Source organism: Clarias gariepinus, chromosome 7 (assembly GCF_024256425.1).
Source record: "Clarias gariepinus isolate MV-2021 ecotype Netherlands chromosome 7, CGAR_prim_01v2, whole genome shotgun sequence".
Taxonomy (NCBI): Eukaryota; Metazoa; Chordata; class Actinopteri; order Siluriformes; family Clariidae; genus Clarias; species Clarias gariepinus.
Genome location: NC_071106.1, coordinates 17,742,642 through 17,770,506, shown reverse-complemented (window position 1 = coordinate 17,770,506; position 27,865 = coordinate 17,742,642). Strand labels below are relative to the sequence as shown.

Below are 27,865 nucleotides of genomic sequence, written 5' to 3'. Positions count from 1 at the left end.
ATTATGCTCCCCAGCAAATTGAAGCTTTTTTCTGATTAGCCTCACTATCAAGATGTTTTCTTAAGTTCTCACACTTGGTTAGTTTTCATCACATTGTGCAGATGGATATGTTTTTACTTTCACTATTAAAAATACCTATGTTTTTTACTGTTGGGATTTTTTTTACCATGCAGCTTCACCAAGTGTAGGTGTTCTGAATTTATGCTTTCTCAAAGTTAACGGTTCAGCATTATCCTTCCAGGTTTTAATTATGTGCTGAAGAGTTCTTAACACAGTTCAAGTAATTTCAAATCTTCTTAGTTCTTTTCTTTGCTTGATGCAGCTCTTCTAAAATGCTGACTTTTTTAAAAAATATATTATTTTGGCCAGGCAGTGTTTGTGTTCAGAATAAAGTGAACCTGTAACCTTCCTCATATAATAATAATAATTCAGTAAACCCTCAAAACAAAAAATCACTATAAGTGTCTAGTAAATGCAGACTGATTTTTACACATCTCTATATTTATTTGGAATAAAAAATAAATGAACTCATTTATTCAGCTTTATTCTTCATATAGTGAAGGACAGCAAAAAGAAGCAGGTATAAACACTTATAATAATAATAATATTAATAATAATAATAATAATAATAATAATAATAATAATAATGTCTGCATAAAAAGAAAACAAATACAGAAGTTACGCATACATCAAGCTCTGATTCCAGAAGGTTAACATTAAGAACTGAGCAAATATTAAGTGGATTAAAAAAAGCTATTACAAGCAGCACACCAACGGCGTAATATCTTCCCTCATGGGATTTTCTGCGGTGACAACAAATTCACTTTAGCTAACACAGTTCCTCAGCAAAGCCATGCATTTCTCCAGCCTTTAAAGAAAACAATTTGTTTTTCCATCCCTGTCACCAATGCAATTAAAATCAGAAAAACGGCAGTGTGTGGCGAAGACATCAGCATAACACACTTTCCACTTTAGCACTCTGAAATGAGCTCTTTACACTGGTGCTGGCTTCATTCACTGCTTATCAAATGAAATGTGACAGTAGAGAAATAATAGCTCAAGCACTACAGAGGCAGTGAGCAGAATGGTGGTGGGGTTTTTTTCCTAACAAGATGCCTGATGAGATAAATGAAATGATAAGAATTCTGACTTCCAGGCAAAGCTCAGAGTGTGGCAGGGCTAAAATTATTTTAATAATCCACAAAAGCAGCCACAAACAATTTCAAGATCTTATCATAATCTCTCCTTTTAAGGAAACCGCACAAGAAAGGCATAAACCACAGGCTTCACAATAAAGCAATTACAACATGGAATAGATTGCTTTTGTAAAAGAGCAACGTAAAGCACACATTAAGCAGGATGGTGTTTAAGTCGTTACAGCATCATAAAAATACCATTTATGACTGAAAATCAAATTTATGACTGGTGAAAAATTTACATAAATATTTTGTCACTAGGGACACATAAAAGTGCTTTAAGGTCTTCTCAGTATCAGTACACATCAGTGTGAGAATCATTTTGTTAACAGACACACAAAGGATATATCTTTTCTTTTGTTTCAGCAAAAAGCATCAGTTATCCTAAAATGTCCTATCTACGTACGTGATATAAATAAATAGATAAATAGATGAGTCTGTAAATTGATGTCTTACTCTCGCTCTGTCTGGTCTAATCTGCATCCATTCCTGAAAAGCCACCCAAACGACTCAATCGTGCTTCTGGGCATGATGGCTGTTGTAAACCATGAGTCTTCCTAAAGCCCAAGCTTTTATGCAGAACAAATGTTGATGCATTACAAGTCAGTTCACTGGCCATGCTCTCTGCTCTTTCTCTGGTATAATGCCAGCCTCTAAATACCTCCTTTTGGCTGAACGGATAACAGGGATGTGTTTTAGTGCTGACCTGATGCTCTGGGCCATGTTATCAGATAAAAGCGGCTTGTAGCAGTTGCCGTGCGACCCTCTCTGTTCTTTTAGAGATTGGTTATTTACTCACTTAGCTGAAGTCATTACTTTTTTCTCTCCTTACGGAAAGTGCAGGCAGGTTGTTTTAATTTAACATGGATGAAGAGAACACATCGAAATCTTTAAAGCCAATAAAAAAGGGCAAACTGATGCTGGTGATTCCACCAACCAATTAGATTGACGCAGAGAAAGTGTCACAGTATTTGCAATTCATTAGAAACTGTCTCATCAGCAGGTGCAAAGATATACTCTTTTGAAGCCTACATTGATCTTGAGAATTTTTTTATTCTCCTTTTAAATACACAAGATTTTTTTTGATATTCGGTGCAATAAACCATACAACTTCAAAACATACTCGAGTTCTCTTGAAGATCTTTTTAAAAGTGCAGATAAGAGGGGGATTACAATGTGCTATGGATCAGTTCTTTATTATTTTGCTCAACATGAGGAAGTGCAGGCTCCATCTCATCAGAGGCTGGCACAACCTTCTCTTTGTTAGAATGGATAATGTCTGGAATGGTGCCATTGTTAACATTATTTTCAATGTCTTTTCTAATATCGGTATGTAGGCTATCAATCTTTTTCTCCAAGCCAGGGCCATTATCTTCGTTCTTAATTCCCTTTATTTCAGTTTCTGCAGCATTTTCCTGATCGTTCACCGCGTCAGTTTCATCTGCCTTTTCTTGTAGCTTATTCACGCTGTCAATACCAGTATTCTCTGCAGCATCTTTCTTTGCACCCAGGGGGCTTTCCATGATTGGTTCCTGGTTAGCAGTGGCACAGCTGATTCTCTTTACAGTTTCCTTGGTACCATTGCTGATATGAGTGTTTTGAGGGTCTCTAGCAACAGTGTAGCTGGTCTGGAGTGAGGAGAGACTACGCTGGTGACTGGCTGGCTGCTGGCACCGGTACAGGTCACGAAACGCAGAGCGGAACTTCTGAGACATTAGGTTGTACACTACAGGATTGATAGCACTGTTGGCGTAGATGCACGTCCTGCAGAACAGCAAGAACCAGGCATCCAGGTATGGTGTGCTGACAAAGGAGTTGATTAACACCAGGGTCCTGTATGGCATCCACAGCAGGGCGAAAAGGACCACCACCACAGCAAGCATCTTGGTTACCTGAGGAGAATTGAGATGACACAGTATGTGTATGTTAATGATGTTAGATGTTAGACTATATAAGACCCAGAAAAGAGTGGGCACTAATAAGAAGGGGTTTGTAATACAGCTTTTCTCACCACTGAGTTTTATTCACCACAGTCTGCGCAGCCGATCACGGCCCGCATTTAGACTTTAAGTGCTTTAGCTAAGTATTACTCCATCACCCAGCGTTAGAATACAAAGAATAAGTACAAAGTGCCCTTTTCTTTTTCATTATACCCACTGTGAGGACCTTGGTGGATTTTCAAAGTGGCAATTTTAAAGATGTAAGCTTTTTAAAATTTCTTAGCGCAAAAGTTTAAATATGGGTTGCCAGGGAGGATAATATACGTCTAATTCTTTTCTTTCTGCATAAGCCGTATCTTATTCCTGGACTTCTTTTTTTGTAATTTGTTTGTGTTTTTTCGCTCCCAGAGATTGAAGTAGTTCTCGTGGACAAGTGTGTCTGGACCACTGAGCACAACTAAGTAGCTAAGCTTTTTATTGTGTCAGTTTGTTTACTGATGCTTTTAGATCTATTTTATGGAAACACTGGCCACTCTCTGTGCAATCTATCAGACTGGAAAAAAAAAGCAATGGACAGAATACCTTTTAGTAGTTGTACCTGAGAGCAGACATGAAAGTCAACAGCTAAAAACAGTGCAAACAGTGGCAGATAATCACATGGCTCAGATCGTGCTATGTTTACAGATGACAGCAATTTTAGAGACCATTCACATTTATAGCTCCTCTCTATGTCATTATACTGTACCTTATTGCTAAATATTTAAAAGGATTTTACTAAGTGGAAGCATTTAAACTACCCATGAACATATCAGACTGCAATATTGTAAAACCACTTCAGTAGGAAGAGCTGTACACCTGCTCATTCGCACAATTATCTAATCAGCCAATTATGTGGCAGTAGTAGTGCAGTGCAATATCACCCGGATACAGGTCAAAAGCTTCTCAGAAAGCCTCAGGTGTTCCTATTAAAGTGCGAATTTAGCTTATTAGCTTAATTCTGAATTAAATTGGGGGGGGGGGGGGGGGATTAACAGGGTACGCATTTCATATGATTGTCTAAAGAATGTCTCCTGAGACTGGTACATGGTGGAACATTAACTTAAAGATCTTCCGTTTAACAGTGTTACACTGTGACAGCTACAGCAAGAATAATTATTACACTGTTCAATGAATAGAGTTCTCTGATCCAGGTCTAACCTGGCTAGTTCTAATGAAAGGATTGAAAGTTCATATTACATGTGCATGTTTCCAATACAAATAGGTAAAGCATCCTTCACAAAAGCATATGTGCCTGTTTTTTTTAAATGTACATTTTCCATCCATCCATCCATCCATCCAGGAACCTCTGTAGTCCAACTAAGGACCGTGGAGGCCAGTAGTGGCCATTGTATTTATTCCTATTTTAGTGGTAGAACCTCTGGTCAACATTCATACACACATTCACAGGCTATGAGCAATTTGGGAATGCCAGTGAGCCTAATCTGCATGTCCTTGAACTGAGAGAGGAAACTGGATAACCCAGAGGAAACCCATCAAGCATGGGGAGAACATGCAAACTCCAAGCACACAGACCCCACAACATTAAGTAGTGTTGATACATAAAGACATCATCCTTATGTAATGTTTGGAATCTGAATTCCCTGAAAATAATGAAAATAATTAAATGAAAATCAATGATTAATAATATAAAAGGTTTTAATGAAATCAATAAAATGTCCTTATTGGCCATGTGCCATTAGTATGGATAACACCATAAGTTAATGACATTCCGTGCATTTGTTAATTGTTGACTAAAGTTAAACCATGTTATTTTCATCCCTGTCACCTATTTTTATGTTAAAAGAGAAAGAGATAGAGAAAATGTGTAATATGTTTCTTTTTCCCTTCTTCCTCCTGTCCCTAGTCTTGGTTTGGTGCATTTGAGAGCCATAGTACACTTATGATAATATGTTTACATTTAAAAATAAGCAGAGATCAAGCGTTATGTTTAATGTTACTCTATTCTGCTCTTGCTCTAAATTGGGATTTCTGAACAATGATATAACCCTATGGGACCACAGGCATATGTTCAGTCAGACAATGCATGAACAGATGTTAAACAGCCCATATCTGTACAGTGGCAAGGTGCTGCACTCAAAGGGAAATTAGAAACTCTTAGAGGATTGAGGATGTTTATGCTATAAACTGAAGTTTTTGTATTGATTATAATGTTTCTCATGATATTCAACGATCACATTTTTTTTCCTGATCTCATTTATTGCCAGTTGGCACAGTGGCTGTGCTTAGTCGCCTTGCACCTCCAGGATCTGGGTTCCTCAGGTCTGTGTGCATAGAGTTTGCATGTTCCCCCCCATGCTTGGTGGGTTTCCTCTGGGTAATTCGATTTCCTCCCACAGTCCAAAAACATGCAGATTAGGCTAATTGCCCATGATGTATGAATGAGCACACTCCATGGTGTACCCCACCTCTGGCCCTAAGTATCCTGGAATAGGCTCCATGCCCCATGTGATCCTGTATAAAGGATATAGTGAGTGAGTGAGTGATAATTTGCTGCCACTGCTTTCTGTTTGACAAATTTACAATTAAAGCATGAGTTTGCTACATACTTTATTCATTCATTCATTCATCATCTATACCGTTTATCCCTGTGCAGAGATTTATGGGGGCCTGCAGGCTATCCCCAAAGGGTCTGGACAGGCTGTAATAGAATCACCATCAAAATCCACGCTTCTCTCTTTTAGTGAACCATTTTTAACAAAAGAACAAAACCATCTACTGCCTTTTCTTCTTTTTTTTTTCTTCTAAATAACACACACACACTATGCAATATTGGAATGTCAATGAGCCTAATTTGCATGTCTTTGGACTGTGGGAAGAAACCAGTGTACCCGGACAAAACCCACCAAGTACAGGCAAAAGATGCAAACTCTACACACACACACACACACACACATGCACACGTACACATGAGGCAGGAAAACCAGCCCTCAACCCTGGAGTTGCAAGGTTTACAGTGCTAACCATTACACCCATTACACCAGCGTCCAGCCTAGACTCTATAATATATATATAACTAAACCTTAAATTGAGTATAAATTGAGTATTATTAAAAACCTTAAAAATACTAAATTGGATACTTACATTACCACAAACACAACTGCAGGCTTATTTATCCTTCGTGCCAAAATGATGGCAGATGGAGTTAAAGTGCTTTGAAAAATGATTTCAAATTTCTTCGAAACCATTTTGCTAAATATTTTGGCATTTGTGCTCTTATGACTCAACAAAAATATGCACAACTTATTTAATACTTGCTTCCTTAGAATTAGTTTTTCTCAAAAAAAGCAAAAATGGAGTTATCTCAGTTTGCTATCAAACTGTTGCATACTGTAAAGAAATCTGTTGCATCGGTTTGAAGGTGAAAGACTTTATGGCTGAGGGAGGAAGAAAGGGAGACATGTGAGTGAGTGAGTGAGTGAGTGAGTGAGTGAGTGGTGGGCAAGAAAGAGAGTGTGGTAGAGTGAGTGAAGGAGTGAGGGTGAGAGAGAGAGAGAGAGAGAGTAGCACATTGTCATACAGCTTATGGCTTTGTGGCCATGGTGACAGCGAGTAGACGGGCACCGTATAACCTCAGGGAGACAGCTGTAATAGAATCACCATCAAAATCCACAGTTCTCTCTTTTTAGTGCACCATTTTCAACAAAAAATGACACCATCTTCTGCCTTCCTCTTCCCTTCGTTTTCTAAATAACACACACTTCCAACTGAATTGCTTTTCCTGTTAAATCTCAGTCCCCCTCCCCTGTTTTTTTTAGGTCTAACCTCATTAAATTAAGTAAAAAAAAATAAAAAATACGCAGGAGTATAGAAAATGTCAAACAAACACTACAAATCTCTCGAATGGCATGTGAATAAAATGGATCTTGCGAAGCTAATTGCTATTTGTCATCCTACACCACAGATAGACTGACAACTGGTGAGTGAGACCTTCGACAGTCGTGACAAATTCTCAGCACATTTTAATTGAAGCAGCATGAGATTGGGAGGAGCTCCATTAATTATCACAGTGCCAGATAATGAGTATGACTAGCAGTGACATTTACAAATACCTCTAGTTACTGTGATTCCTCATCAGCCTGAATCAAGGTCTTAACACGGCAAAAATAAAAAGCAGCCTGCTGCTTACAATTAAGTTAAATAAGGGGGAGCTGCTGCCTTAACAATAGTATTTTCTGATTCACAGCACAGATAAATTCCCCTAAATCTAGTGATTATGCCCATCCACTGGAACTCTGTCAGCATCCTGAAGCTTAGTGAACTTTGTGAAATGTTGAGATAATTGTGTACTAAAAGTGCCGGGAGAACAAAGAAAACAAGGAGTCTAAGAACGTATTCCTGATCTGTGGGAGCGGAATCAGCAGCAGCATTACGCGTACTTCACTGAGCACCACAAATCATATTATGCAAATCTTCTTCTCAAGTGGAGCCCTCTTTAATCTATGATCTATGCCACATACCAGCAAGTGAGCGCACACACAGGCTTACACACCCAAGTAACCGCAAAACCGTCATATGGGGTCACCCACCCACACGAGATCAGTGGGAGCTCCAGTAACTCTTCATTTTAAAAAGGCTGACAGCTGATCTGGAATTCACCTCTGGAACTGTAGTGGCATTAAAGACTTAAGGATGTAACTCCAGTGCACGTGTGTTTGTGTGTGTATTAGGTTTTGACCTAAAGAGGCAAATCGTGTCATCACAATCACACAATACTAACTTATGTTTCATCTTTTGTAACTTGAATTTGTAAAACTTAAAGGACCAAAATATTCCCTTTAGGAATTCCTATATTCCTTGTTTACCCTTAACTCAACATGTATGTACGGTGTGTGCTTGTGTATCTCAAGCAAGAGTTGGTCTTGCTGGAGGAATTTGCTGCAAAGCTAAGAAAATACACGGCAAAGACAAATAAACGGTACACTGAGTTCATTCGACCACCTTTGGCACAAATGTGACGGTTCATCACTATCCTCCCAGGTTTTAATAATGTGTCGAAGGGTTCTTAATTCAAGTTTCAAGTTTTATTGTCATATACAGATAACAATGAAGCATCATTAACGTGATGAAATTCTTAGACCCGTGTTCCCCAACTTTACATAAACATATAAATATAAAAATATAAGAAGAGAAGAAAAAAAAAATTTAGTTGTTTTCTTTGCTTGATGCAGACAAAAAACAGTGCGGACTTTGTTGGACAGGCTGTATATAACATTGACAACAGAGAAAAATGAACGCAACATACAGTACAGTATCTTTTTTCTTTTTTTTGTTGTTAGTATGGTAGGAATAAGCATGGTAAATTAAACACTTCACTGATTTCTAGCTTACAATCTCTGCACAATTACTATAGACATTAATTGCCACTTGTTTCCATGAACTTAGAGTTCTACAGATAATGTGTTTACTTGGAATTTACTTATAATTGAAGTCAAATGGCAAGTGTTGAAGTATAATCAGTAAATGTTTCAATGATTCACATATTTTGTAGAACAACTTAAATGAAATGTTTTGTCTGAGCTATTTGTGAATCATCTGAATGATTCAACCTTCTAGAAAGTGCGCTACTCGTGGCTTTGATTTTCTGGCTATGCATCATGAATACCACAAACAGCATTCAATATTGCAGTCCTGCTTTTTATTGAAACTTGAATAAAACTATAGAAGCTTGCCTGTAATGGTAGATGCCTGTTAGATGATAATGGCTCTCGTTTCAAACTTTGTATATAAAGTACAATCATGTATGGCATCATAAACATCTGTCTGTAGACGTTCATTACAAGTGTTCCCCTTTTTTTCTCAAAAAAAATTCTTAAAAAAATGTCATGCCTTGTATAGTGATTAAGTTGAAGGAAAATAAATGAAAAAGCCAAGCAAATCTAACAAACTAAACAAAGTCCCGTTGGAGGAAGAGAGAACAGCTTGAACTCACCTTGCATGGGAATTCTGGGAAACTAAATAATTCTTGGGCCAAGGGACATCATTGCACCCAAGACTGTGGGTGTGACCTTACAAAGGGAAATAGCTTTTATATCCCTATTATGAAGAAACATGCTTGTAGCCGAAATCCATAAGGTTCAAAATGACTTGGCCATGCTCACGTATTAATTTTTGTGTCCGTCTTTAGCAGATCCCAACTCCATCACCAGCAAGGTGACATACATGATGCTGTATTTATTAACACTGTGGTAGCTTTTATATGGTTTAAGCATAAGCACCAGCTTGTTTGTAATTAACAGTAATTACTTTCATTCTTTCTTAGGTAACTCAACGTTTCAAGCATTTTCATTTCCATTTCCATGAGACGGCCTACCTGGAGGAGGTTGGAAATCTGGAGAACTGGTGCCAGAGAAACAATCTCCACCTGAACGTCAGCAGGACAAAGGAGCTGATAGTGGACTTCAGTACAAAGCAGGTGAGGAACTACCAGACCCCCATCATCAACAGGAGCCCAGTGAAGAGAGTGGACAGCTTCAGATACCTCGGTGTTCACATCACGCAGGACCTGACATGGTCCTGTCACATCAACACCGTGGTAAAAAAGGCCCGGCAGCGTCTGTACCACCTCAGACGATTGAGAGACTTTAGACTCCCCTCCAAGGTGCTCAGGAATTTCTACTCCTGCACCATAGAGAGCATCCTGACGGGAAATATCACGACCTGGTTCGGGAACAGCACCATGCAGGACAGACGAACTCTACAGAGGGTGGTGCGATCAGCTGAGCGCATCATCCGCACCGAGCTCCCTGACCTGCACTCAATCTACACCAAGCGGTGCTGGACCAAGGCCAGGAAGATCGTGAAGGACCTCAGCTATCCCAACAATGGACTGTTTACTCTGTTGCGGTCTGGAAAGCGATTCCGCTCCCTGAAGGGCAACACAGAGAGACTGAGGAGGAGCTTCTTCCCGCAGGCGATAAGGTCTCTCAACCACACCACTATGCAAAACTAACACAATCTTTTCACAATCAATCAATCAATCTTTATACATCCATGGACACTATGGACAACTCCACGCACATCTACACTACATGTTTACGTTTACATTCTGGACCATTGCACAAAGACACTTTAATAATCATTGCACAAAGACACTTTTTTTCTATGCATATTTGCACACCATCTTTCTCCCAAAAATATAACAATTTCACAATTTCTTAAATGTTCTTGTACAGTATATTTCTATTTGTACAGTATATTTTTATTTGCGTACAGCATATTTCTATTTTTAGTTCTATTTTTTCCTAGTTCAATTTTATTTTTATTTTTTATTTACAGTTTTTCTTTTATTCATATTTATTACTTATTATAAGCTTTAATTCTCTTTTTAAGGTCACTGGCGGTCGTGTAAGCATTTCACTACATTTCGTACTGTGTATGACTGTGTATGTGACAAATAAAATTTGAATTTGATGATTTAACAAAACACTACATAAAATGTTCCTGACTGAACAAATTATACTCAAGCCTTTGTACTTTACTTTATCTTTACTTTGCATAACTGTGTAAGTATGATTAAATATATGCACATTTATTTTGATAAATCCTTCTGTCTGTAATTTGTAGTTTAAAATTTGTAGTTACACTATTTATATTCGAGTGGATCTGAGACAGGATGCTGTTTTTATGAGATGCTTGTAACAGGGTAGAACTGGAACCCAAAGTAATCACCAGGGTTCAAACTAGGATAAAAAAGTGAGGTCTGTATTGCAGAAATCTGATCTAGTTCATGATTATTATACTGTACAACAATGAAAAATGTGTTCTCAATTTTTAATCTCTGTTATGTTATACTTCTATTCTTCCATACTACTCAATGCATTTTGGTTTGCATTCTACCAGTCTTAGTCTCTCTCTCTCTCTCTCTTTCTCTTTTGCTTTGCATTTGCACTCATCCTCCTTTTTCTGTCATGCACCTTCTCTAAACATAATGGAGTATTAAATTTATGGCAAATCTAAAGTGCTACCCTGAGGTCAGTTGAGAACCAATCATTACTGCTGATTGGGTCTTGGAATGCAGGTTGTTTCCAGAAATGCAGTCTACATTCTCTCATTACATTATCAGGATTTTGCTGTTTCGATATTGAATTTAAAAACTGGTCCAGGTAAACACGGGGGGGTTTAAAAAAAATACATAATAATTTTAAAACTAATGAGGCCTGGATCTTGGTATCCTCGTAGTGTGCTCTGGCCAACTCCTCCTACAGTACAACAGGTGTTGCATTTAAGTAGAGTAGTCATGAGAATGATAATTTGAGCCTTATATGAAAACTTTTCAGAAGAATTATACAGATATTTGTAAGGAATATAACCACAGGTATTCCCCTTCATCTCCTGCAACAGGGTGATATTTTAACTAACCCCATGTTTTGTCACTGGGCATGTGACAGGCTGCTACAGGTAATGACAATACAAGTGTTGTCCTGTGTTTGGCCTTTAGAGTTCCCTCAGGGTAAAGACAAGTACAAGACAAAGACATGCCTTAATGAAATTAATAAGCCTGCTGATGCTATAGTATGAAATTTTCCCTGATGATTATCATAAACATAACCATGATTCATGTTGAAATTTTCGCTTGTTATGTCACTTTTATACTATAATATGAATATATGATAGATATATACAGTATATATCAAGTATAAAAAAGTTATTGAATTAAGCAGTAACACTAAAAAGAGGTTAAAAAACAACCATATTTACTCAAAGATCCTATGAGTATAGTAATGATATATGATAAGACTAATATTTAATTAGGTAAACTATAAATAAATATAAATTATGCATAAATAATTATAGCAAAAATTGTGAATAATAAAGAATTTATGTATCGTTTACTTTTTATACCTATTTATAGGGAAACATTAGAATCTTACAAATCTTGTAAACCAGCTTTAACTGTTGTGATTAGGCAATTATGTATTTGTGATTTCCCAGTACAACACATAGCATTTTACCATGCGGTTAGCACTGAAGTGCAAAACAAATTAGCAAAAAAACAACAGCTTAGAAATACATGAACACTGCCAAATCCAAAACCATGAGAACACAAATGCATGGCTGTCATGGATCGGTTATTGTGTGCATTAGTCTGAATCAGGAAATCATGAACCAGTGAGAAGCATTCGTGATTCACTGAGGTTTACTACTCAGTGTTTTTTTTTCTGGTTTGCTGTTGTGAATTAAGACTTGGTTTTTGGGTTTTGAATTTGGCTTCCTGCACTTGGATTTCAGGATTGTGTTCTGTTTTCATTATGAATTAATAGATCTGTGGTTCAATAAACACACACACACAGACTCAACTCAAATGTGACAGGTTAACTGGATTAGTATCTAGATATAAAAGGGAATATATACACACACACCTGCTTCCGAGATGAGAGTGCACTTTTTGGTCGTCCTTGGCGACCTCCTTTGCTTGCATCTGCAGGTTCCTTGCAGCTTCTTCGGAGGGCGGGGGCCGCGATGGTGCCTGAATCCGGTGGGTGGGACAGGGGGTTGAGGAATAGGATTCGTGCAATGAGGCCATACAGGACGATAGCCAGCAGCAGTGGAATGACATAAAAAATGGTGAAATCAATGAGGTAGATGGGCAGGTAGAGGTCACGAGAGACGCGGTAGCCACACTGTACACGTCCATCACTGTTCACTTGGATGTCCACTAGGAAGAGCCAAAGCATGCAGTAGACGCAGGTGAAGGCCCACACGCCTGCAATAATGCGCTTGGCCCTGGAGACCGTACACACCGTGTGAGCCCTCACTGGGTGACAGATGGCTATATATCTGAGGAACCAAGAGAGAACAAGATGAGAAAAACAATTAGCTTACAATTGACTTATTACAGCATGTTTGTTTGTCTGGATAAATCAATAAACAAAATATATTAAAACTCAATAAAGGTAATAACTCAGGACCTGTCTGAACTGTATAAAGAGCTGATTAACTATGACATAACATTTGCAAAGACAAAAGAGCTTTAGACCTTTAATGGAAAACATATTTTATTTTACGTTAACGTAAGCATTAAATCTTAGTGGTGACAGTGCTTTTACTTGGCACTGACTGCATCCCTACCTCTCTACTGTGAAGGCTGTGATGGAGCAGGAGGACACATTGATGCCCAGGTACTGAAGGTAGGTAATGCCCAAACAGCCAGCTTGCCCATACACCCAGGTGGCCATCAAGCTCTCGGAGATGTTGGGAAGCCCAGCCGCCACCAGCACTGTCAGATCAGCCACAGCGAGGCTTACCAGGTAGCAATTGGTGGGTGTTCGCATGTGTCGGGTGGTGAGGACCACCAGGACCACCATGATGTTGCCGATGATTCCCACACCACATACCAGAACCACCAGGAAAATGGAGACGGTCTTATACTCCACTGATTTGGACACAGAGTCTCCCTGGCCCACTAGGGAGATGTTGGACACGGAGCTACTATCCATCTTGGAACTTATGTTTTCTGCCATGTTTTCTTGGTGCTTGTGTTAGTGTGTGTACTATGATTTTTTTTTAAAGCAAAAATTTAAAGTGAATTGAAATATGAAATAAAAACAGATAGGGCAAAGTGGGAAAGAGACTTAAAAACTAGGCTTGTTCCTGTGTTAATGATTGGTATGTTAAGCGTTCTTCCATTAGTCTTGGTTAAATAGCCATATTTCCATTAGCATCACATTTAATTTCTTGTACGCCTTTTTTGCCGCTTAATGCAATCATCCATCCAAACAATCCCCCTGAAAATAGAGATTTCAATAGTCAATAGGCAAAATGCCAATCTTCAATACTGTTAAGAGGATTTCACAGCCCTGTATTAATTGCTCAATAACTGTGCATGTCCATCCCCCCTGGCACAAGTAGATAAATTCTATGCATATAACAACGGTTCTGACTTGCAGCATTCTGAAACAGCACTGATTAAAAAGACTCTCTCTCTCTCTCTCTCTCTCTCTCTCCATCAATAACTACTTTTAATTCTGTATATGACAATTCCTATAGAAACTACACAGTCTAGGAGTGCAGGATAAAAAAATGTCATCAAACTGTTGTTTGCAGTGTGTATTTCACAATTCAGGATGCTCTAATAAAGCTCTGGGAAGCAAAAGGGCTGAAAAGTATGATTCTGAATTTTACTCTGATTTTATATTAAGAAAAAAAAAGAAAGAAAACGAAACAAATTTGTACTTGTTAGTTCGCACTGGCGACTTGTCACCTGGTTTTATCGTGTCTTTTGTAGAAAAAATATTGGAAAATAAAAAAGCAGTTCAACCCAAACGCCTGTGGATCTTGTGTAAATTAACCTTCCGCCCTGTGTTCTGTTACAAAACAGCAAGACTAAGGCTGGAGGGTTTCTCTTTTTTATTTTTGACATATTTCACTACTTTTACTTAATCCACACCTAATTAACGATACAATATTAAAGAGGGATATGTGAAAAACAAAACAAAACAAAAAAAACACTTTTTATCTTCAAGTTGCTTCATTAACTTTTATTTTGTAATTATTTTTAGACAAACAGATATTACATGCACTCATTAAGTCTGCAACTGTCCTGCGATGAGCAATTTCTCGCTGTGCAATGAGTACAAGCTTGAATCAGAGATTGAAACTGATGGTGAGGACGAGCATGTTGATGAGAAACTGTGATATGAATTAACCTGTCAATCACTCAGCTAAGCTCTCCTCAGTGAGTCTAGCCCTTAAGAGATCTCTCTCTCTCTCTCTCTCTCTATCTCTTTCACACACACTCTGTCTCTAAGTCTCTTCGTCTATCTCATTATCTTTATCTTTCTCCTTTTTTTGTGATTTTTGTGCCGTCACTTCTGTGTTCACTAGGCTATACATGATATTAATGCAGGTTTTAATTGCTAATGCTTTTTAATTTTAATTGCTGATGACTGACAATACTGGCACATCCCATTTAAGGAAATAGTTATAACACCATTATCATTCATCATCAAATGGTAGCAACATGTAGTAAATGCCTGGTGCCCAAACGGTTGTGGTTACATTAGCTAATGTCCTCTTGTCCAGAAACTAAACACTAAATATGTGTTATTTAAATTAAGCAACACATTGCAACTGCTAAACTAGATATTCCTTTTAGATAGGCAAATCTCCAGAAATAATCTATATACATTATAAAGAAACTTTCACACTCAAAAAAAAACAAGTTGGTGTCAGAAGCTTTTAAGATTTACAGATAATCAAGAGTAAATGTAAATGAAATCAAATAAGTAAAAAAAATTTTTAAGGTATCCCTGCATTACATACTTATTATAGACAACTAACTTCAAAATGCTTCAGTAAATAATGCATCTCTTACCATTCTTTTCTTTTTTCCTGTTCAGATTCCATGCACTCTATCCAAAACACAGCTCCCTGCTGGTTCAGCTATAAAAAAAAAACCTAGATATGTAAGAAATATCTGCAGCATTTATCGAGGTCAGGGGAAAACATCATCTAGGAGACAGCACAGGCGCTGACAAAATGCGCTCTTTTAACTATTATTGAGCAATAAAAATGAATGAACGGACGCTGTCTTTGCAATCGCACCCCCTAGTGGTGGACCTTAACTATATCTATACAAATTTCTGCAAAAATGAATGGCAGCAGTTTGAAAAGAAAATGCTTTAGAAAGTCAAATTACCATTTAAAGTATAAATTATAGACAGATCATATCTTTCTTCCTTTTAAAGCCTATGGAAGACATAGAGCATAAAAAAAACAAAAATAGACAAAAAATGAATATAAATTCATATGCATATGGATTTATCGAGGTCAGGAGACAATCATCTAGTAGACAGCAAAGGTGCTGACAAAATGTGTTTTTTTTAACTATTATTGGGCAATGAAAATGAATGAACGGACGCTTTTATTGTAATCGCTAGTTTTATAACACTGCTACAGCTGTTTATTGGGGACATTTTACAAAAATATATGTACAGTATCTATACAAACAAGCTAAAAACAGGGGCTCTTAACTATTGGGCTATAAAAATGAATGAATGGACACTTTTCTTACAATCGCGCCTTCTAGTGACAAAATTTAGCAACTTTTTATAATCCTGGGTATGTGATAAATTCCTGCAGGAATGAATGACATTGGTGAGTACGAAAATGTTATGTTTATTAATAAAGTTCTGGAAAAAAACACACTTTAAGAGTGAATAGACACACTATTTTTCTAAAGCCTCTAGAAGTAACAAATTTACGATAGGACAAAAATGGAAAAGATTGAAATGAATGAACAGTAATGCGCCCCCTAGTGGCAGAGTTGCAAAGCCCTGCGAAAGCTCTGCCACTACAAAACATAATAATAAATATGCTGTACATGTGGGATGTTCTACAAAAATATAATAATATAACAAACAAGCAAAACAAAATTACACATTGTCTGTTTTGGTTTCGTTATGCCGACCGCGTGTCGGGGGTTGATGACGTCACAGGTATGGACGCTCTCACGGTGTCGTGCAGGGTTTGTGCGTTTCTCCGCTAAAGAAAATTTAGACAATCGTCAAAGATATCGTTTAGATATCACCACTGAGGGAGAGAGAGACCGGGTAACTCCCAGCACAGAGACCGTGTCTCCAACACGCTGTGGTTTGAAAGGTGACCGAATGTGTTTTAAGCGTTCTCAGTTTTTTTCTTTTCAGTTTTTTTTTTTTTGAAAGTGCGCTTTATTGTTGTGTGTAATGAAGCTAAGTTTGGATCAGAGAAGCTCAGCTCCCGCTCGGCAGAAAGCCGTAATCATCGCTGCTAACGCCAAAGTGTTTCGTGTCGGTTACATGATTAGCGTAGTGTGAAGTTAATTCTCGCATTTTGTCTATGTTGTCGTCGGTAATAAAGTGCGGGCCGCGTTCGGGCCTGCTGCTGCTGCGGGCTAGCCAGCTAAGCTACCTCACCGCCAGAGAGACGGCACACAGACACAGACGGCTCCTCATTGGCAAATAAAGCTAGCCAGCTAGTCAGCTAGCTTGAAAATTGACGTTTTGGTCGTCCATCTCATGTCACTTGCCATAAAACCTAGCAGGTAACCTCATTCCAAATGATTGCTACAATTATCTCTGTCTTGCAAAAGTGTGCATTGTGTGAAGTTGGGCGTTTCTGGATGCGGATAGCTCGTTAGCTGGCTTGTTCGCTAACAAGCTAACGGGCTGTTCAACGGTAATATAGCGCAGATTGTTCACATACAACAACCTGAAATAGCTAAGTGATAACAAAGGTTTGAAGCATATAGTGTATCTGTATTTGTAGTGTCGCTACTGTTTGTTTGTTTATTTATTTATCTTAACATTGTAAACACTGTCGTTTGGTTTTTTTTTTAAGTCCTGTAATCGGTTTTGTGCCGCTCTGACGTCACACGGCGACAGCGACATCGAAATTACAGTGTTTAAATCGAGAAAATATTTGCATATGCTCTTCAACATAAGTAAATATGATTAGGCTATGCTGTTGGGCCTCAACTGCAAAAGTAACAAACTCTTCCTTTCTCAAACTACAGTTTCCAGTTAATGATCCACTATTATATTAATTTGAAGAACAAAGGGTGAGATTGCAGTGCAGTTTTACAGCAGAGTTATGATGATTAGCAGTAAAGACTTATCCCGTCTACATAATGATGTATGGGATGATGCGCATGATGGCGGTGACTGCACATTTGGCATTCAGGTCGAGGCTTCATAACCTAATATTTCTACTATTTCTACACTGAGTGTACAGTTTAGGAGACAAAAGATCTGGGCAGACTAAATGAGTAAAACCTGATCGTAATGCTCTCTAGGACTTGGTGAAGCCAGAGCTAAATCCCACTGGTGCCCCTGTTGGCACTTGAATGGAATTGTGAGTCAAATGGTATGTAGGAAACTTGACTGAAGTATGAGGGTGCGTTGAGAATTATTCGCACTCTGTCTGTATTATTAATTTTAATTAACTTTTAGAAAAGAAAAATAATTTGTTTTGCCATAATCTCCTTGCTTTTCAATACACTTTGTCCACCTGTCAACAAGCTTACATATTCCCTCATTAAAAAAAGTTTTAGGCTGAGCTGCGAGCCACGAATATACCACTGTCTTCATTTACATTTAGGCATTTGGCAGATGCCCTTATCCAGAGCGACTTACATTTATCTCATTACAAATCTGAGCGGTTGAAAGTTAAGGGCTTTGCTCAAGGGCCCAACAGTGGCAACCTGGTGGTCGTGTGGTTTGAACCTGGGACCTTCCAATCTGTAGTCTAATTCCTTAACCACTGAGCAACCCCTGACCACTTCCTCATCAAAAGTGAATGTGTCCTGGTAGGGCTGCTTTCAGGGGACCAAACAGGTGAAAGTTTGATGGAACAAGATCTGGACTATAGGGAGGATACTTTAACAAAGTTTGTGCAGAGTGGGCAGAAGCGTGCGAGCGTGCATTGTCATGCAAGAACACAATGCCCTTGGTTAGCATTCTTCTGCAATTCTGCTTTACCGCTCCAATAAGCATCTCACTGTAACAAACACAGATGATTTGTTGGACCTTTTTTTCTGATAATGTTCCAATACTGGCACTTGAGAATCTTAAAAAACCTGTAAACATAAATTTTCCAGCTTATGGTTGACTTTTAAACTTCTCCTTGGTTGGCAGTTGAGGATGTTTCTATTTTCCCTTTGCCATTTACTCTCTGGCTTATAGGAATGAATTTGTGTCTCATCAAGAGTAATGATTCTGTTTAAAAAACTTTCACATTCCTTAGAGTTTCGCTTCAAATCTTGTTTGCTAATATCTAAAAGCTTCTGTTTGTGCTCTTCCGTGAGTTGTTTCGGCACCAGGTACACTCTGATACCACAAAAAATGAATCACTGCATTCTGCTATTCTTTTGTGCAAATTACAAGTAGGGCATTAATTTTCGCTCGCACCACAGTTATAAATGAACTAATGTAATTCGTCCCATCTGCACAGCAGTAGCCTTAAATGGAACATGCTGATAAGACAATAGAAGTTTTATTATAACCAGAGTGCGGATATTTTTTTACTCCCAATATTAAATTAAAACTCAGAAGTAGAGGACATGTCAAACATTTGACTCAGAGATTGAAAAGGCAGTGTAGCTCTACAGCGGAGTTATGAAGCCATGGCTAAATCCCTCTGCTGCCCCTGTCAGTGCTCGGATGGTATTGTGAGTCGAATGGCATGGAGAAAACTATTAACCAAAGGAATAAATAGACTGAAACAAAAAAACTCATTTCCTTGCAAAATAAATCTTGGACAAAGTTTTTATTTTAAGCTTTGTTGGTTATAAAGATTAACCTGCAAAGAAATCTTGCTTGCTGCAGACAGAGTCTGAAAATTGCCAACCTCTGTTCTAGGTATAAATCTGCTAAAGACTGTCCAGAAAAAAGAACAGCCCACTATGTACTGGAAATAACTATCAGGAATGTGTTTTTTGTGTGTGTGTAAATGAGTGAGAAACTAATTGCATATGTTTGAATAATGTTAATGGCAGGTTGTACTGATGGACACCCCTGAGAGCCCCACTCAGTCTCCACAATCTCCTGATGAGGAAGAGAAAGGATTCTCTGACAGTGAACTTCTGGAGTCACTAGAGTCCCCAGCAGAGGAAGGCAATGCGGTTTCTGATAGCGAGTTACTGAACGATGCAGAAGGAGATTCAGATTTCGACGATGATGATGAGCAGGGTGAGTTGGGTGGTGCAGTTCAAGAGGACATTTCTGATTTAGAAGATGATGTAGTGGACAGAGGTGCAAGTGCCCACCTGCAGGAGAGTGCCATGCTGGAATGCAGGCAGCGCCAGAGCCGATCACCTGAACATGAAGGAGAGGAGGAAATCCTTGAGACTCCCAGATCACCAGACCCTGATTCCCCAGAGCCAGAGCTGGATCGGCCATTCACCCCTGCTGATGGAGAGCAGGAAGATGTCAGGCAGGAAGATGAGGATGATGGAGGAGACTGGACCACCAGGTCCAGCTTGAGTCGTCAAGAGCTGGACGAAGAGGATGACGAGGAGGAGGAAAGGAGACAAAGGAGGCTCATTGTAGTCAGCGAAATGAAGCAGGATTCGCCCTCCGTGTCCAGAGATTTGGACGAGCACGAGCTCGACTATGATGAGGAAGTGCCAGAGGAGCCTAGCACAGCTGCACTGGAGGAAGAAGACACAGAAAAGGGGCCTGCAACAGAGGATGGGGATGAAGATGAGGAGGAGAAGAAAAGAAAAAAGGAGAGGAACCTAATCTTGCCACCTGATTCTCAGGTGAAAAAATCAGAAGAGGCAAAAAGCTATGAGCGGGGTAGAAGGGATTCTTTCCGTGATAAAAAGAAAGATGAAGATGATGGCGAGATTGACGAAGGAGAAATTGACGTAAGTGTCCTGACATTATATAGAGTTTTAATTAAAATGAAACTGTGACTTAGTTAAAGCAGATTGGATATGTATAAGAATATATTTGTGGAGTTTATGGGTAAGTTCATCTCACAGAGAAGCCAACATGCACACGTCGAATCCCCGATGAAAGATTGGATAAATGCTTTGAATCAAGCTTACACTGACCAAGCAGGAAAACCTGTAACTTTTGGCTAGCCAACTGGACAAGCAAGACCTCTAAAAATTAATTGAAATTCTGCTACAAAGTGGTAGCTAGTACTGTCAATTTCGTAAATTATTTTTATTGTTGTTGTTAATGGTACTAATGTTGGTCTGATTTATTTGAAGCAGCTATAGATGTTTTCTCCAGGACAACAGTTCTTCTTCTTATTATTATTATTATTTAATCAGTTGACCCACAAATAGCATTAAATGGAAAGCTAGTGTGCTATGTAAAGTGAGCAGTGCCTTGTTCAACGCACCATGTAGTGCCCTTGATCAGGGGTTAGAGAGGGATTTGTAATTCAGCCTTGCGTAAGAAGCTACTTTGCTTTGTAGCTGGTATTTGCCATAAACAAAACAACACGGACGGTTCAGAGGTAATTCGCCAGACAAAGTGTTGTTCAAGATAAATTTGTCTGATGGTGCCACTTTTCCAATCAGATTACTTAAACAAAACTAATTGTTGTATAATAACACATGGAGAACTACTTGGATGGTTAAATGCATTAATATAGACTAAGGAAAATGAATGGGTCTGTGATTGTTAAACATTATATTGGTACTCTCTACAAAGCCAGTTTATTATTGTCTGCCATCTCTGCACGGTACTTAATCCATCTATCCATCGATCGCCCAAAGCTAGATGGCGCATTTGTGATGAGTGTGGTCGAAGTCCTAACAGGGGTTAGTAAGACTTTGAGCTACAGCAAAAAGGTACAGGTCCTTTTAAAAAAATTAGCATATTGTGATAAAGTTCATTATTTTCTGTAATGTACTGATAAACATTAGACTTTCATATATTTTAGATTCATTACACAACTGAAGTAGTTCAAGCCTTTTATTGTTTTAATATTGATGATTTTGGCATACAGCTCATGAAAACCCAAAATTCCTCTCTCAAAAAATTAGCATATTTCATCCGACCAATAAAGGAAATTTTTTTTAATACAAAAAAAAGTCAACCTTCAAATAATTATGTTCAGTTATGCACTCAATACTTGGTCGGGAATTCTTTTGCAAAAATGACTGCTTCAATGCGGCATGGCAGGGAGGCAATCAGCCTGTGGCACTGCTGAGGTGTTATGGAGGCCCAGGATGCTTTGATAGCGGCCTTAAGCTCATCCAGAGTGTTGGGTCTTGTGTCTCTCAACTTTCTCTTCGCAATATCCCACAGATTCTCTATGGGGTTCAGGTCAGGAGAGTTGGCAGGCCAATTGAGCACAGTAATAACATGGTCAGTAAACCATTTACCAGTGGTTTTGGCACTGTGAGCAGGTGCCAGGTCGTGCTGAAAAATGAAATCTACATCTCCATAAAGCTTTTTAGCAGATGGAAGCATGAAGTGCTCCAAAATCTCCTGAGAGCTAGCTGCATTGACCCTGCCCTTGATAAAACACAGTGGACCAACACCAGCAGCTGACATGGCACCCCAGACCATCACTGACTGCGGGTACTTGACACTGGACTTCAGGCATTTTGCCATTTCCCTCTCCCCAGTCTTCCTCCAGACTCTGGCACCTTGATTTCTGAATGACATGCAAAATTTGCTTTCATCCGAAAGCTGCTTCTCTGTAGCCCAGGTCAGGCGCTTCTGCTGCTGTTTCTGGTTCAAAAGTTGCTTGACCTGGGGAATGCGGCACCTGTAGCCCATTTCCTGCACACGCCTGTACACGGTGGCTCTGGATGTTTCTACTCCAGACTCAGTCCACTGCTTCCTCAGGTCCCCCAAGGTCTGGAATCAGTCCTTCTCCTAAATCTTCCTCAGGGTCCGGTCACCTCGTTGTGCAGCGTTTTCTGCCACACTTTTTCCTTCCCACGGACTTCCCACTGAGGTGCCTTGATACAGCACTCTGGTAACAGCCTATTTGTTCAGACATTTCTTTGTGTCTCACCCTCTTGCTTGAGGGTGTCAATGATGGCCTTCTGGACTGCAGTCAGGTCGGCAGTCTTACCTATGATTGCGGTTTTGAGTAATGAACCAGGCTGGGAGTTTTTATATGCCTCAGGAATCTTTTGCAAGTGTTTACAGTTAATTAGTTGATTCAGATGATTAGGTTAATAGCTCGTTTAGAGAACCTTTTCATGATATGCAAATTTTTTGAGATAGGAATTTTGGATTTTCATTACAGAAAATAATGAACTTAATCACAATATACAAATTTTTTGAAAAGGACCTGTACATAGAAAGCCATGAAGCACATTAATTTTAAATCTGTATCCAAAATAAAATTTTGTTTTTATGATTGTCAATAAGCCGTATTAAACAATAAATATCTAAAATTCTAAATTGGCTTTTCCTGTGTACCATGGCTGTACCATCTTCCAAATATTCATTAATTTTATTTTTGTAGCATAAATAAAACAACACAGAGGTAATTCATAACAACTTCAGAAGCAATTATTAAATAAAAAAAGTGTTTAAAATGACAAAACGATGTCAGATGTGTTTCTTGCTTAAATGTGTCAGTGACTGGTTTTCAAATGTTTAGATAATTTTGGCAGTTATCTACTCTCTCCTCAGTATTGTCCTTTACCGACCTACTTTCAACCATTCTGTGACCAATGGTGTTATTAAAGATTGGTCCAATCAGATTGCTCCGTCGGTACTAACTGTATAATTAAATCTGGCTAATATCACGTCTATACTTTTAAGTCTTTCAGCACTTCCCTCACTACTGTGTACATCTGTTTAAAATCACAATTGAAAAAAATGTCATGCTGGCTCTATGGTGTTTTGGCGACTGTGTTGGACAGGCAGAGAGCATGTATGCGCGTGCGTGCGTGAGAAGCAGACACGCATGTCAACACCACAGACAGTATAAGAACTGGAGTAACCCTTCTTGACATCAATGATCTTGATTTTCTAAAGAGTAGTTTTAAAGCTCAACTGGAGCTCCGTTACATGTACAGAGCGAACATTTGATAGAAACTGCGTGCACACGTAATGACTAGGTGGTACGTACTTAATGTTGTCAGGTTTTCCATTTGTGTATCTGTCTGAGATTCTTCTTAGCAATGTATCTTACTGGAGAGTGTTTTTCTAGAACACAATTTGTCCAATAGCTTTTTTTCTTCTTGGAAAAATATTGCAAGAGTACTTAAGGCCAAGAAATTAGTAAATAATTGGAAATTAGAAAAGCAATAAAATGTTGTTTTAAAAAATCAGTAAAAAGCTATCCTTTAATTCAATCCATTAAAAAAAAAAAAATATATATATATATATATATATATATATATAAAATCGGTTCAGGCATTATTTTGGTACCAGTTCCATTTTATGAAAAAAGGATAAATTTTGCATTTGGGATGTAAAAAAACCCAAATGATACCCAGCCCTATGTAACTCACTGGTCCTAGAGGGCCACCTGTTCTGTACATTTTACGGCTTTTTCTGCGCCTAGCATAGTGGGTGTGATAGAGCAGAAAGAACAGTGATGTGCAAGACAGTGGGGCCTCAGGATCAGAGTTATGAACTTGAGATGGAGAGAATTTTGCTTAAGTGTTCATTTGCTGTAAAAAAAGAAGACTTCTGGGACACCCGGTATTACTGTTCCACATAAACAATCATCAATATAGTGTCTTATTTCAGTATGTTATCATTTTTCTTTGTTTTTATATTAAATTTGAAGTCAAATTTACCTTATTTTCAACTGCTATGAAAATTTTATTATTATTAGAAATGAACAAACTAAATTATTTTCTGTAAGTCACCTTTGTTTTCCACTACATATTTTTCCTTCCTGTTGCAGGATGATGACCTTGAGGAAGGTGAAGTTAAGGACCCAACAGACAGAAAAACACGTCCCAGACCTATCTGCAGATTCTTTATGAAGGGTAGGATCTTAAGTTGTTTGTTTTAAATATTATAAAATCAAGTGACTTTTATATATATATATATATATATATATATGTTTTTTGCTTTCGACAGGCAGTGAGTTGTAAAGTATCATGTGAAATATTACAAGGTTTTGAATGTCATATTTAATGGGATACTTTTTTAAAGTCTGTCTTTAAAAAAAAAAAAATCATGTGCCTACACTAATCCCCCACCTATTAAAAATAAATAAATAAATAATCCCCTTCCCAGTTGTGTTTGACTGATGGCACTGATAGTTAGTAGCCTAGTAACCCAGTGTAAGTATCTATTCAATAAGGTAAAGTTCTAAACACCCCCATCTGGATAAGAGCATCTGCCAAATGCATAAATGTAGGTACATTACCACAGGTTTTTGTCAGGGCCAAATGTTCTTTCTGTGCAAAAATACACTCCAAATCTATATGGCTACTTCTTGTTAGCCATACGGTTACTTCCAGTGAAAGGCTAATAGCTAGATTTAGCTCAGTGGGACTGCAGAAATTTTGATTCTTTGCTAAACTTGGAATGCATATTGCATGTAGCGAGGGCTATGGATATTTTTCGCCCCAATTACATTGTAATCACTTTCTGGTTGATGTGTAGAGCAGCCAATTTATAAGAACCAGGTCCTGTGGTAAAGTGCTTATATGCACATTAATTTTGATTTAGGCAGACTTAAAAAAACAAAACAAAAAAACTATCCCTTTAAGAACAATACACTGCTGATAATAACATATCTAACACCATCCTTTATTTTTCTTAAAAACACCACATCCTTGCCCTAAAAAGGAAAGTCCTGTTGCATACAGGCAGGCTTTTCTTGCGGAGTCAATCTAGTTTCAATATTCAATATATATCAATATTAAATTCATTTTAGCATGTTGGAAGATTATCAATCAGAAATTGAAATCTCATGTACATATTCAGACAATTTTTATTTTACTACATTTACTACACATCTGTATTATATAGTATTTACATTTTGCGTATTTTTATACTCTGAATATGAATCTGAACAGTTGGGCTAAATCTGAAATACTCCTGGACGTGTTGAATTTTTGTAGCGTTTTCATTCCTGTACGCTAGATGGAGCTATTGTATAGAGCTTGGTTACCTCTGCATTTCACGAAACAACTAAGTGTTCTATGATATTTGTTTAGATTTAATTATACACATTTTTTTTTGTAAAGTTTAAACTTTGTTTAAAATTTATTATATATGTTGTATAATTAAGCCCAACAGCAGTATTAAGCAGTATTCTGATTTTTCTGTCTAATAGGTAACTGCACCTGGGGAATGATCTGTAGATTTATTCACCCAGGAGTGAATGACAAAGGCAACTACTCCCTCATCTCTAAGCCAGATCCTTTCTCTCCAAATGGAGCTCCTCCTGGGGGCGGAGGCCCTCACCCACTCATGCCATCCAACCCCTGGGTAGGAGATGACCAGTAGTCAATAGCAATGCCGATTAAAATGATGCAGTTCTAAAGGAACTCTCTTATGTGTTATGTTTTAAACATCATGGAAGCATACATTATAGTTTGTACTTCCTTTAAGGTTATATAATTGTACATTTATTACGTCAAATCAATTGTTAGCGAACAATTCATCAGATGTTATGTAAATCGGGCGCTAAATTAGCACCACTAGTTAATTGCTATAATTATGTTGTCTAATGTTATGGGATGCTAATAATCCCCACCCACTTGACTGGGTTTCCCGCACTGCTTGAACGAGGTTACCCAAGTTCAGTGCGCAGTTATTTTTGAGAACAAATTGAAAGCAGTTATTAATAGTATTAATTAATTATTTAAGCTTAAAAAATACAAATTCTAATTGATATTAATAAAAAATGTAAGATGTTAAAAACATGTACATAGGGGTGAGCGTTATAACCAAAATCTTCTATCACGGTACAAGCAATTTTCTACTTCGATAACGATATATATCACAATATAGCAATTTGTATCTGAAAATGCATAAATAAAAATTCAAACACATAGAAACTGTTTTACATAATGTAATTTTATTTAAACTGTGAATTGCTGAGGTTTCTGTTTTTTTTTTTAATTTTTTTTTTTTTTTTTTTTTTACTTTGGCCATATTTGTTTGGATACTTGGATTTTAGATGATAGAAAAGGTTTGACGTGTTTCCACCACTTGTTAAAACAGTGCACTTGCATACCTTGCAAATCATGTTCGTCTCATTCGTATCACTTTTCTTATACCCAAACCAATTCCACAGCACAGACGATGCACCTTTTTTCTTTACAATCTCCTCGTTGTTGGTTTTGTCACATGTAAGCAAACTCACTGCTGCTGCACCGTCTTCTTCCATTGTCGAAGTGTATGTGAAGCCAAACACATCAAAAGTGGGACGAAACCGTGCACCCGATTGAACCAAATATCTGCGCGGCCCAGTGGACAGCACAGCACGACTATCTGAATAGCACAGAGATGATCTGGTTTATTCGCGCAGCCCGGTGGATCTTGCAGCGCGGACTAAGTTGAGCAGCGCTGCTCGAATCACAAACCTGCGCGTCCCACTGTTTTTTATTTTATTTTAAATATGAGGACTGTTTAATATTGTTTCTGCCTTGCCATGCCTGGTTTGTACGTGCGCGAGTGGAGGTTTGTAATTCGAACAGCGCTGCTTAAGTTGGTCTGCGCTGCGTGATCCACCAGGTCTGGTTATTTGGTCTGCCTACGCCGGCTCAATCGTCCCACTTTGGATGTGTTTGGCTTCCCATAGAAGTGAATGTGTATTGCGTGGTTACGTAACGTGCAACGTCACGTGATCTCAACCGCGATTAAGACGATAGACCAAAATCTCTATCGGTTGACAAATTTCTACCGGTTAACCATGTCTACCGGTATATCGCCCACCCCTACACTACATGTAAAGTACATTTCTGTGAGTATGTGGATCAAAACGAGAGAGATCATTAAGCAGCATGTCCTGTTATAGGAAAATAATCAGCAGCCACTCGCCCTGCACGCTGTTGAGTTTTGAGACTTAGTCAGTTGAGGCGGTAAAACGTCATTGTTTCTTTATAATCCTACAGACGGTACACTGAACAATTTACACATTTGCATCCCGTGTTCATACGAGTAAATTATTCGGCAAGTTTATATTTAGAAATAAGAAATTATAGCGTATGACAGAGATGGGTACTGCTTAGTAAAAACTTTGCTTTTTGTTTCATTTAAAGTTAAATGTTAACCTTTTGTATTTTAAGTTATT

The 27,865-nt window shown here is 38.2% G+C and overlaps 2 protein-coding genes across 5 annotated transcripts in view; one reads left to right on the top strand and one right to left on the bottom strand.

Moving 5' to 3' along the window:
• Positions 1-668: 668 nt before the first annotated feature.
• Positions 669-15,634, bottom strand: trhr2 (thyrotropin releasing hormone receptor 2). Its single transcript, XM_053500192.1, has 4 exons — positions 15,510-15,634; positions 13,265-13,920; positions 12,556-12,973; positions 669-3,088 (listed from the first exon to the last, which is right to left on the bottom strand). Exons 2-4 carry the CDS (start codon positions 13,654-13,656, stop codon positions 2,366-2,368), a joined length of 1,533 nt encoding a protein of 510 aa, XP_053356167.1. The 5' UTR covers positions 13,657-13,920; positions 15,510-15,634; the 3' UTR covers positions 669-2,365.
• Positions 15,635-16,639: 1,005 nt separating this feature from the next.
• Positions 16,640-27,865, top strand: part of zc3h18 (zinc finger CCCH-type containing 18) — a 31,646-nt gene continuing 20,420 nt past the window's right edge. For 3 of the 4 annotated variants that reach the window (XM_053500191.1, XM_053500190.1, XM_053500188.1), the window contains exons 1-4: positions 16,640-16,795; positions 19,668-20,540; positions 24,515-24,599; positions 25,901-26,055. In XM_053500191.1, the coding sequence (XP_053356166.1) occupies positions 19,677-20,540; positions 24,515-24,599; positions 25,901-26,055 (1,104 nt within the window). In that variant the 5' untranslated portion in view covers positions 16,640-16,795; positions 19,668-19,676. Of the gene's footprint in view, positions 17,217-19,667; positions 20,541-24,514; positions 24,600-25,900; positions 26,056-27,865 lie in introns of all 4 variants that reach the window. The other variant, XM_053500189.1, reaches the window with a different exon arrangement.